Source organism: Poecilia reticulata, unplaced genomic scaffold, assembly GCF_000633615.1.
Source record: "Poecilia reticulata strain Guanapo unplaced genomic scaffold, Guppy_female_1.0+MT scaffold_240, whole genome shotgun sequence".
Lineage (NCBI taxonomy): Eukaryota > Metazoa > Chordata > Actinopteri > Cyprinodontiformes > Poeciliidae > Poecilia > Poecilia reticulata.
The window spans coordinates 117341-130122 of record NW_007615030.1 but is presented as its reverse complement, the minus strand read 5'-3'; the positions used below and the strand labels follow the sequence as shown (position 1 = coordinate 130122).

Sequence of the window (12782 nt, the reverse complement as noted above, 5' to 3'; positions counted from 1 at the left end):
AAAGAAGAAGAAGGCGCCCATTTTCATTTAGCATCTGCTAGTAGCAACACGAAGGATCAGCACTTTTACTGCAACAGTTACGGTTCGGAAACTACCGTAATCAGTTCAGTTAAATCTAAACTTGGAAACTTTTTCTTTTTCAACGTAATAAATGTGATATTCAATTGACCTGTTATGACTCAAATTTTGGGTGTCCGCCCCCCTCTGCTGCTGCATCGCTGTGGAAAACCTGGAGCGGYAGAGATCTCTGCGGCTTATATGTGTATGTTTACTGGTTTAAAAAAAACTTTGGGGTTGTGGCTTATAGTCCGGTTCGGCTCATAGTTAGGAAAATACGGATTATAATCCTTCCTGGATTTTTTTCTGTGAAGAATCCAGAGAGGGTTATTTGATTGTGCTTTCTGGAAAACAATATACATTTGTACATTTAGGCACTCCTGCAATCGTCACACTTTTTCTGTTACAAACTGACTCCGGCCCCCASCAGAGAAGGGAAAAGTTATGTGGCCCTCACAGGAAAAAGTTTGGGGACCCCTGATGTAGACTGTAGACAGGAAGAATCTAATCTAGTCATTAGACTCTTGTAGCCTAATCAAAATAAATTATTATACCAGTTTTTTCTAGTTGATCCATTAATGATAATAAATAAATAAATCTCTTCCATGGGTGTATTAGAGACATTATTTCATTATGTCTCTGTATAGAATTGACCCTTTGGATTTCAAAAAACCTTCACAGGATTTAAAGGAACCTGTTTGTGACAGGTTCTGTCCTGTCAGACAAGCGGCTCAAACAAACCTTCTGAGCTCCTGCACATCTGGGCTGTTTTCTGGCAGAAGCCGGATGCCTCTCCCGTATGATGTTCCTCCATGGAGGTGGAAGGCCAGATGATCCGGCTCCACAGGCTGGCTGCTGGTGAGGCCCGGCACTCTACTGGATCCTGGGATTGCTCGGAGGTTATAGATTCTCAAAAAGGCACCAGGCTGACGGGAGAGAGGGGTCAGTTCAACACAGAGAAGGGTATGTCCAGAAGAATGCTCTCTTTGTTAGGGATAGAAGCAAAAACCTGAGTTACCAGCTGGAACCGTAGCAAGGCTATCTATTGGCCCAGGACTTGCAGCGAAGTAGTCAAATTTGAGTGGTTCTTCTCACACTTTATGCTCAAAGGTCCCAATGTGATTTCACATCTGACATAACATGTGACTCAGATTACAGGAGGAACAATCGGTCCAGTAGACCAGGAACTAGTTTGATGACGTTTGCCTTGAAAAGTGAACTCTGTAAGTCAGTTGGAACTGAACAGGCAGCTTCATCCACTAACTCCTTCACTTAAAAGCATTTTTAGTTTTGAATGTAATAGTTCAGTGTGAGATCAGCCCAGTACTTCTGGGGGAAAAAACTGTTGTAGTAACACTGAGACACACTGAACTGTGGGGCCTCCAGAGTGAGTGCTAGTATTGGACCAGCTGTGAATGCCTGTGATACCTTCTAAGAAATTAAATGAAAGTAAAAAGTTTAGAGAATGAAAGAAACAAGTATTTATTTACTTAATAATTAAGAATGTGCATTGACAGATTCAGAGGCTGTTCAAAGCACAACTCAGAAGAATGCCATCCTCAGTCACTCTCCTCTCATGATCCGTGTTTCTGCGTGTCTTGCGTCTCCCCGTTGATTGTCCCAGGGCTGTATAAATAAATCGATTCGGCGATATATATCGATATTTTCCGCCCTCGGAAAATATCAATTTTTCACCCGCGAGTATCGATCCGTTAAACCACAGGGGCAAGTAACCGTGAAAGCAGTGAGATCGCGAAATTAATGCCAATTTCGACTGGTAGCGTTCACTTCGTAATTAGTTTTTAGCTTAGCGGTTTCTGTTCTGTATACAAAGGATTACCTGAAGAATGAACATGGGTTGATAACATCCGCAGCGGCGCTGTGTTTTGAGCAGAAAGACGAAGAGGGAAAAAAACCCGCAGCCGGAATCCGCGGCGCAGGGAGGATTTCCATGGTAACAATGGCTGATCGATCATTCTTATTAGCAACAGACAACGAGTATCAGAGACTGAGAGAACGATGAGATCCTGGCAGTCTGACTGAGAGGCAGCTACTCAGAGATCCAAGCAGGGGAATAGCGGCGCTGCGTAGCTGCAGGGAGTCGATCACTACGGGGTCAGGCGGAGCCACGACTTTAGCAGCTAGCAGTAAACAGCTTACAGCCACGGCTAACTCCGGGAGCCAAGGTAGAAAAGCCTTTTCCCCCATAGTCCAAAAGACTGCATTTGTGGCTGCATTTTTACTCCAAAATGCAGCCACAGTGTCCAAAAGAAAAAACATAAGTGCAATCATTTGCATATTGAGAGTCTACAGAGGTGATAATCTCCCCACTCTGCTCCTGGATTACAGTTTAAACTTTTGASTTTTATRTCAAATCCACATGAATTAAATGACAGAAACTAATTCTCTCACTGCATCTTTGATTCATTTTGTCCAGCTGCAGACTGTTAGACTGTCCAATCAGTCAGGTATTGTGTAGTTGGTGCTTTTAATCAGTTTTCAGTTAACTAAATTCAAGTTTATGAATTTAGTGACACAAAATGTCACTAAAATCACTCTGTCCTAAAATATTTCAGAAAATGGAAAAATGCACTGAATTGTATCGGACTGTATTGTATCGAATCGGTCAACAAATATTGTGATACATATCGTATCGTGACCAGAACATCATATATTGTATCGTAAAATTATTGTATCGCTACACCCCTAGGTGTGTCTCGTTCCCTTGATTATGTGTATTTAGTCCCACCTGTTGTCTGTGTTCCTGTCGGGTCCTCGTCTTCGCCCATGTCTGTGTCTACGTCTTAGTCTTGGTCCCTGTCTACGTCTAGTGTCTATGTGCACTTATCCAGTAGAACTGCTAAGTCCTGGATAGTGTAAGCTCCTATTTCAGTCCTGCTTATCAGTTGCTACCGGTGTTTAGCTGCGTACTAGTCTCTCCGCCGTGCTGCCTGTATTGGACTGTTTGAGCATCATTATTATTAAACATATCATCATCTTCACCATACCTGGGTCTCAGCGTCAAACCTCACCACCACCACCAACCACCACCATTCCTGACATCCTCAAATATTCACTAAAATCAGCAGGTTTTACCCGACAGTCTCCCTGACACAGTCTCTTCCATATTTCACACTTTTCCGGGCATTATTGATGGAGAGCAGAAAAAGATGACCAGAAAGGAAATTTTCCCTAAACTGTAACTTCTTTAAAGCCGCTGTTAAAGCCACAGTACGTAACATTTTCATACTTGTTAAAATACTCATCATGTTCTGGTGGGAAAATTATTCTAAGATAACATCTGCTGATCATGTTATATTAAATGTTTTCAAAATCTTACCAAAAGAACCTGCTTGGTTTACACACAAGATTAGAAGTTGTTTTCCTGCAGCTGCATTGGAACTAGACTGTCTATTCCAAGTTTTGGATCCCTTATCCTTGGTATAGACCAGTGTTTCTCAATTATTTTCTGTCATGCCCCCCCTTAGGGGGATCATAATTTTTTTTCACGCCCCCCTGCTCAGTGCCCTTCCCGCCCCAGAATTTAAATACTATTGCGAATCTGTTTATATTTAATAATTTATCGTACAAACCACTGGCTCCAAAATTGTAGCTTACCTTATTATCAAAACCACTGTTTATTATTGTAAACCTCAAAATAATTTCCAAAATCGGTTTATGAGTGAATCACTAACATTTAATCAATACTACTCAGTTTGAAAAGTGCACATGATTCACTGGTATTTGCATTTTTAGACTTAATAGAGTAAAAATTTTTAGTAATGTAAGCATTGGTTACTTGTCAGCTTCTCCTGTTTAGTTTTCCACAAACTTAACATTTTTCTTAACATTTATTGTGGAAAGATTTGCAGCAATATTGCTAATAGTTCAGCTTGTCAGATGAGAAGTGATGAAAAATGTATAAAATTTTTGCATTAACAATAAAAAGACAGGTTTTGTCTATTTCCTGGCCTTAATTTCATGATAGCTTTTTCTTCCGGCAATATGGCGTCGTTACTCTGCCAATATTTAAATTACTCTGCTGATACGACTGGGTTCTCGTAGTATTATGACTGTATTCCTGTATTTGAAAATAAGAATCTCTTATCCTGGCCACTGACCTCTGCTGCCGTTTTCTTTTCACTGTCAAACTTCTCCGACTCTCCTCTAGATAGAAATATTTCAAAGCATCCGCACTTGTATCCTTCGCTCAGTTTTTTTTTTCTGCTCCGTTTACAACAGTGGTGTGGCTACTCAAAGACATAATATAAGGATAGACGCCTCATGGCTGCTCTCGCCTATTGGAGCTGACGAGATTTAGGGCGGCCATCTTGGAGCGGTCCACCACTCCACTCAGCATTGTGTTTAGCAGCAAAATGACGTATCAGCGCATTTAATCAATCATAACACGCTTTTTTGTTACTGGAAACCATATTCAATCATCTATCAAAGCTACATTTATAAACAATTGTATTTTTTAAGTATGTTTTTAATACATAGTTCAGCATATTTAAATATACTTAGTGGCTATAACAATAGAATAGGAATGGAATATTCTGATATTGATGTATGATGAGCATATTACAAAGCACACAGCCATTCATAATTTATTTAATAAATTTAGTAATATCAATACATATTTATATAAATATACAAGCAAATAATAATTAATACTAAATGTATAGTGGATAAATGTTTATATGTATGTATGTATGTATGTATATACATATATCTATATAGATATATAGATTCAGCAGTCCAAAATCCGATCCGAGATTCATCCGTGCTGCAGTGAATCCGTCTCTCTTTATAGATTTTCCCTCTTCTTCCTCACATCGTGTCTTTAGGAAACCTTCAAAAGAAAAACGGAAGATTTGGGAGCTATCTTACTTTTGACAGAGTGAAAGAATAACATATAAATAATAGTCTTTACCACCTGTGTAAACTTTGCTGGTGAATGTTATAACACATAATATAAGTTTTATAATATATGTTACATTGTTTCATTTCTAATATAGGCTCTTGTGTCAGATAATCTAAGTCAATGTTAGAGACTAATTTATTTTTTTAGATTTACAGAATCTCAGTTAGCCTTCATAGCGGCTGAACCCGTATTACACCAAGCACTGTAGCTAATATTAGCTGGTATCTCGCTGGTGGACATAAACACAGTAAAGTAACATTATAATGACAATATATACACAATAAAATGTCCATCTTACTTGTTAAACATTGTCTKTGGAGCCCTCACATCAATAGTCCATCGATCCGAACAACAATATCCCTCAGTGCTGAGGCATCTTCTGCTGTTTAGATTGAGCAAAGTAGGAGGGAGTACCGCTCCAAGATGGCCGCCGTATTTCCTGCGCCGGAGCAGCCAATGCGGGGTCTACTCTTATATTATTACTTCTGCTGGCTTGAACAGGCAGGCTGTTAATTTGAACACTGCTGCCACCTAGTGACCGCAGGCTTGTTTATCAGCCAACATGAATAAAGACAGTTATAAAGTCCAGCTTCTCGCGCCCCCCACTATTTGAGAAGTACTGGTATAGACCTATGTGTTGACTCTGCCTGTTGGAGTTTTCATTTGGAACTGTATCATTTTGTTGTTTTATTATCTTACAAGCTCTCTGTATTGTGCACAATATGTAAAATATACCTGATTGAATGATTTCATCTTACAGTGGTTGGTGATTTATTTTTTTCCCCACAACAATGTCGTGACAGCAGAATATGAAACGGATAATCCTTCATCTCCTCCCTGAATTACTATTTCCAAGAGAGGCTAAGTGAAACAAAAAAAAACTTCACATTAAAAAGTAGTTAATTTTACAAACTAGGGAAGGCAGTCATGACCAAGAGCCTTTCCTGTCTGCACTGATGACATTGGGCTACTGACTGGAAAAAACGTATCCAAAGCATCTCGTAGCTGACAGCATCGCTACATCACCTCTGCTTCTAATATGCTTAACTACTCAAAGAAGTTAGAAAACAGGATCTTCAGTGCTATTCCCTTTATTTCTTGTATATACTGTACATCTTCAAGAAAAACACTGCTAAGGCAAGGCTTTACAAAAACTGGAGATCAGAAATTGGTTACTTTTATAAGTGGTTCCCTCATAAAATTCACTTCTGAATGTTTCTAAAAATCAAATAGGGGATACGTGTATAATGACGGTAACAGCTTTTGCTATGTATCATGCTAAGTCAGTACTTCTCAAATAGCCCCAAGGGGGCGTGGCGAGGTGTCAGTAAATATCCGTACAGGTCCGCCTGTCTCTGGTTTGAGTGAAAGGAGGCACTTGCGATCTGCGCTGAGGTAAACTTCAGAAATCACCGCCCGAGACACCACAGAGGTGCCAGCAATGTGACTGGTCCGCGCTAGGGCTGAAACAATTCCTCAAATGATTCCAGTACTCGATTATTAAAATTCCTCGAGGAAAATGTATCTGCCTCGAAGCTTCGTTAAATGATGTTTTATTATGTAGCACACCGTGTTCCAGCCGGATCATTATTTGTGGTGGGCAGCACCTTTACTTCAGCTTTTTGAGTTGTTGTGAAGTGCTAGCAGCATGGTGATGAATTGTGTGGCGCTTTGTCAGGGTTTGGGGACAAATAAGGATTGTTGAATTTGGCGGAGCGATGGTTGGAGTACGACAGCTTTTGTGCTGTCCAAACCAGGTCGTCACGGTTTTGGAGCGAACAGTAGAGAGAGAGATCCCATTCCTCGATTAATCGTAAAAATATTCTATAGAGTACTCGATTGCTAAAATATTCTTTTACAACAGTCCTAGTCTGTGGTCCTGACTTTGTGGCTTGTTAAGCGCATCAATTATAAATCCTTCTTTTCAGAGTAATTTTGCTCTGCCAGTGAAACGCTCAGCACAAAAGAGATGCTAGCAGTCCGGCTTATTAAAAGAAAAAAAAATTAAAAACAAGAACAAGCAACGCTTAGCCTGGCCTGGAGTGAAGTGGGAAGGAGAGGAAGTAAAGCCTGGTGGGCCGCCAGGCTTATAATGAACTGGGGAAAACTTTCATCACACCGAGTCAAAAAATTATTTGTTTCAGTTTTTAAAGAACTTACTGAAATAAACACCTTTGATAATATTCAAATTTCTTGAAATGCACTTGTTGACCAACTCACTGAAAACAGGAACTCAAGTTAATTTAGTTTATTCTTTCCAGATAAGTCGCCATCCTAATCATAACCCCTAGACTTCTACCTCATTTAATTCTCTGCTAGGGGATACATCTACAATAAAGCCTTTAAAAACATTTGCACTGAACAGAGAACAAGACCAGGAAACTAAATGTGAAGCCTTGAGCATTTCATCTTTTGAACCTGCGCTAAAAGTTCATGCTGCAATGATATGCATAAGAAGCAAAGGAAACAACAGAGAAGCCCTGTAAGACAACACAGAGCTTCCTGTGTGGCTACGTGGGCTGCAGCAGCAGGTCAAGGAGCTGGTATTTTGTGAATTGTCAGTTTAGACTTATTTGTGACAATTACAGGTTGTCTGACTTTGCAGGCAAAGGACATGATCATTTCCTTCTTCCTGCTTTCTTTGCAACTCCAGATGGATTGTTTGTCACCAAACAAGTCACCTTCAAGCATTTAAAGGTGACTTATTATGCTTCCTTAAACAATTTAGGATGGGCTACAAAACACATTTATTACATTTTATGCACAAAATCATTCTTAGATAATCAAAACTGACCAGATTTCAGTCTGGTCAGTTCTTCCAATTGAATTCTTTAGAATGTTTTAGGGCCTCTCGTCAATTTAAATCCAAATAAGCTGTTGCTAGTTGATGTTTACACTCACACCTGAAAATATCTGCAAACAGATGTGCAATTATACAACCATACATCTTTGAAAAGCGGCTTTGTGGGGTGGGGTGCAGGGCCTGTTGATTTGTGAGATTACATTACGGGGTTTTTTGAAAAAGGTCATCGTACGGACACCAAAGACAAACTTATTAGAAAAACTGGCTAGGTGTTTTTTTAAGCACTTGGACTGTTTTTAGAAGCAGTAAACATTTGTAGGTTTTGGAAAAACTTGCAAAATGTGTTTGTTTTTGTTTTTTTAACACCAACCTTTGTGTCTCCACATTTTAGAAGACACTTAAGTGACACTGAACTGTTCTGGGAAACTTTAGCAGTAGATGTAGCTATTAACTCAAGTGGAAAACTTCCCAAAGATAACTCTCTGAACTCTGACCTTTAGGTGTCTGGAAAACTCCACGTGGTTGTCGTACACAAGGACGTTTGCAATGTGGCTCTCTTTGTGTTTGGAGAAAGAAGATGGCCCTTCTGTGCTGTTGGGCTCAACAATGACTTTCAGCAGGGCGTGAGGACATCTGGTCCCATCCCAGACCTAGGAGATAGAAAACCAGTTAGGCTTATTGGTTTCATCTGTCCCAAACTAAATGAAGCTCAGAGTTCTGCTAAATGGATCCATGTCTGCCTTTCTAACATTTTTGAAGAGTGGGAGCTATGCCATAAATAATCAAACTTCCCCTTACTCTGAGCAGTGTGCAGGTGGAGTCAATGGAGGCTTTGGCCAGCAGCTGGCAGATGAGGTCAAAGTAGGTGTTGGGCTGAACGGCAGATAGAGGGACAGCAGCAGAGACTGAGGAAAGCAGAGCCTGGCAAGCAGCCCAGGCCCTCAGCTCCTCTATGGTGCGCCGGTCGTCTTCGTCCAACTGCAAGCTTTTACTAGATGTCCGAGGCTCCATACCTCCACCCACTGCGCCACTAAACGTCACCACAGAGAACCCGAATGTGTTGACTAATGTGAGGGAGTTGTTGTATAAATGTACCTGTGCAGAAAAGATTGCTTTCATTTGGGGTTCCTAATATGAGCTTCTTGTTCTGCAGTGTGGAAGATTTTTATGCTAGGATACAGAAAGTAATTATTTCTGGCCATTCCAGTTCAGACAGGAATTCTTGCAGTATATACAGCGAGTACAGAAAGTATCCTTTAAATGTTTCACTCTTAGTTTCATTGCAGCCATTTATGATATATATATATTTTTTGTATCATTTCTCATTAATGTACACTCAGCATCCCATCATGACAGAAAAAGAAATTTAGATTTTTTTTGCAAATTTATCCAAAAAGAAAAACTGAAATATCACATTGTCATAAGCATTCAGATATTCTGCTGTGACACTCATATTTAACTCACATGCTGTCCATTTCTTCTGATCCTCCTTGAGATGGTTCAACTTTGACTAATAATAATAATAATAATAATAATAATAATAATAATATTAATACATTTTATTTGCAGGCACCTTTCTGGACACCCAAGGTCACCTTGACATAAAAACAAGCAAATTATAAAATACATACCGGTAATAAAAAAAACCCATAAAAACACAAAAGATTTATAAGACAGTACAAAGATAATTAAAGGCTATATGCTAGTTCAAACAAATGGGTTTTGAGTTTGGACTTAAAATATTGCACAAACTCCATGTTCCGGAGATCAGGTGGGAGTGAGTTCCAGAGTTTGGGAGCAGAGCGGCTGAATGCTCTGCTCCCCATAGTGACAAGACGRGCAGGGGGGACGGTGAGATGGACAGAAGAAGAGGATCTGAGGGAACGGGTGGGTGTGGCAATGTGAAGGAGGTCCGAGAGATATGAAGGTGTGAGGTTGTGAACTATTTTAAAAGTTAGAAGAAGTATTTTATAGTTGATGCGATATGTGATTGGAAGCCAATGGAGCATGAAACATGATCTGTTACCTTTACTCATTCTGCCCCCGATTTACTCCTGAACTCCGGTCCATCAAATGTCACCAATCCCCCCAGATTGTGAATGTGTTGTGGTTTGAACAAAGGTAAGTTCTTGGCTCCTTAATTTTATATAAATTCTTAATGTACATTCCTCTACAATCAATCAGAATGTTGTTTGGTAAAAGTATTAAAAAGTCTGAATGTGTTTAACTGGTTTACAAAGATCCAAGTTTGAATTGGTTAAATGAAGTCTAGGCGAAAATTCAACCTGGAAKACAATATTCATCCCAACTGCCCAACCAAGTTGTCGTCATGTGCCTCGATTCCAACCTATCAGTGATGGTTTCCTCCTCCAATCATCAAGCGTCGCTCCCTAGATAAGGTCCAGCTGTTTATCGGTGTCCGCTCGTTGGCTGAGGTTCAACCTTCCTTCACCTTCAGCCCAAGACTTCTCCAATATCCATTCAGTCTCCACCGTCCTCTCCACCACCAGGGTCGGGCCCAAGGGGGAAGACGTCTCTAATCTTTATACTCACAGTGGCTCATTCTCTCTGACAGTGGTTTTCAGTGCAACGTCTTCCTTCTGGGTCCGAGCGCCAAAGACTTTCATTTGTCAAACTTTCTAATACCATTCTCTTTCTCTGAGCATTAGTTTCTAGGTTGAAATGGCAATTCTACCTCATTTTTACTTCCTTTGAGCTAGTCTATCGTAGAAAGACTTAGAATTTGTCATTTTACACATGTACAATGAAAGACAATCCAAATAGAGCAAAGCGTCTGAAAACTTACACTGCATGAAAAGTGGGATTTTGGACAGCTATTGACACCTAGTTCTGCCGTGCGCTCTTGCCGATAACCTCTTGAGGGCTATCGGCAAGAGCTTTTTGTCAGAGTGGAAAATTGTAAGGAACTACCAAGAATGGTCAAAAACGCTGTGTGTCCATGTTCCCCTGTCACCCCCCCTCCACTTGTGCCTAGCAGACGTTTTCATACTTAAAATGAAGTTTCTGGGAGCCAAGCAAATGCAAATCAACTGTTGAGCACTGCCTTTTGACTCTCATTCCTGTTGTAGCCAACACATTTTACCTTCTGTTCACCTGTTTACTAGTTCCAGGACCTGGGCAAAACCCCTCCGTGTTATTAATTGAGAAATAATAAGATTTAAGTATAAAACAGGCATTAATGCTGAAAATGTTCTAATGTTACAAAGGCACACAAATGGAACAAATTTAGTGTGAAATTCACCATCCAGCACTGAACACACTTAGCTCAACTTAGGGATGTAACTTTAACACTTAAGTCTGCATATCAAAGTACAATTTTCAGGGTAAATCTGATGATATATTGTCAACATTGCATGTCTGTCAAGCTCATCCAAGATTGTGTGGTGGAATGCAGACAGAGCCACCGCTGTACACATTTCCAGGAGAAGTGTTTCTGCCAACGTGAAAACACTGAGCTTGGTTGGTGATGCTTTATATAAAATAAATTATCAGTTGTGTCATCATGACAAAGTTCCAATCATTTGCACATTATAGTATCACAGGCAGATGTTCATGGTATACTAAGTTTTTGTTGATTCTTCTGAAATTGTCTCCCAATCTGGACTTTGTGATTAAACATTCTCAGTATTTAATCACAAATACTGAAATACTGGCTCAAAAAAGCCTGTATTCCAACATGAACTCCTTCTAATGGGGATGTAAATACTTGTTGGTGYTGCAGTGCAATGGGCCAAACAGTTCAACACATTTTGAGACATCTGTAGGTATTGTTCACTTATAGAAGTATGCCATGAAGAAGTATGTTTGGAGAAAAAATATTAAAATAATAATCTATTTTATCCATTAAAATATATTTTACATGTGTGTTAGGAGCACTGAAAAACTTAGTTTTGGTTGAATTGATATAAAAGCAGAATATGCATGAATACATACAATAGACTTTTGTGAAGCGTGATCTTACTTTGACATTCCTCCTATCTGAAGATGTATCTTGTGATGGGAGGAATTGAACAACTTAATCAAAAATAATAATAAAAAAACATGTTCCAGAGTGGTTCATTGTACATAAAGTATTTTTGTGAATAATCAAACTAAAGGTTAATGTTCACTGATTGCTTTAAAGACCCAGAGTCATGCTATATTGGAGTGGTAGTGGTCATTCCACATCACAATRCAGGACTTAAGAAACTACAGATGATTTATCAGTATTCAGTTGCTTAACTCTCGAGTTTAAATTGAACAACAAAATGGTTGAAAGTATGTGATACCTTCTGATAGAGTATAAGCATTTGTATTTTTTTTTAAAGCTTTGTTAGTTAGGCACTAAATATAACTCACGGATGATGAATCATTATATTCTGTATAAACTAAAAAGGAGACAGCTCAAAGCAGAATTGAGTAAATAAACATCTATACATTTAAAAACATTTTAGCAATTAATTATAATAAAATTTAATTAAATATACTGTCACGTAACTTTTAAAAAAATAACTTTTTAGAATGTATTTTTTTCTGGCAACTTTCATTTAACACTCCAGTCCAGTTGGTGGCAGTAATGCGCTTTCATAGTTGGTCAAACAGCCGCCATTAAACTCCAGAAGATTTCCACCGGTGCCAACGAGTGCTACTGCTAAACATGAACGAAAATGCCCGTTTGTTGTGTAAAATGGTGGAAAAAGTCCTATTTCACGGAGTTACCTTTTTTCAGTATCGTTTTGATACTAAGCAATGTCCCGGCGGAAAACAACAGATGACACCCCGGCGGTACAACAAGACTAACTCACGGTAAGAAATCTTTTATGAATAGCGAGCATGTGGAGCTCGCTATTGGGCTGCCACCTCTCCTTGGGCTGCAACCTTATCGTGGTGGAGGGGTTTGAGTGTCCCAATGATCCTAGGAGCTATGCTGTCTGGGGCTTTATGCCCCTGGTAGGGTCACCCAAGGCAGACAGGTCCTAGGTGAGGAACCAGACAAAG

General features: G+C 39.6%; 1 protein-coding gene and 1 long non-coding RNA gene across 2 annotated transcripts in view; one reads left to right on the top strand and one right to left on the bottom strand.

Moving 5' to 3' along the window:
* Window positions 1-12782, bottom strand: part of pot1 (protection of telomeres 1 homolog) — a 58007-nt gene that overhangs the window by 15399 nt on the left and 29826 nt on the right. Inside the window, exons 9-11 of the mRNA XM_008402580.2 lie at window positions 8583-8879; window positions 8279-8434; window positions 799-983 (exon numbers count right to left, since the gene is read on the bottom strand). Coding sequence (XP_008400802.1) covers window positions 799-983; window positions 8279-8434; window positions 8583-8879 — 638 coding nt within the window. The remainder of the gene's footprint in view (window positions 1-798; window positions 984-8278; window positions 8435-8582; window positions 8880-12782) is intronic.
* LOC103460421 (uncharacterized) overlaps window positions 12372-12782 on the top strand; it is a 10108-nt gene continuing 9697 nt past the window's right edge. The window contains exon 1 of the long non-coding RNA XR_532926.2: window positions 12372-12590. This is a non-coding gene — a long non-coding RNA (uncharacterized LOC103460421). The remainder of the gene's footprint in view (window positions 12591-12782) is intronic.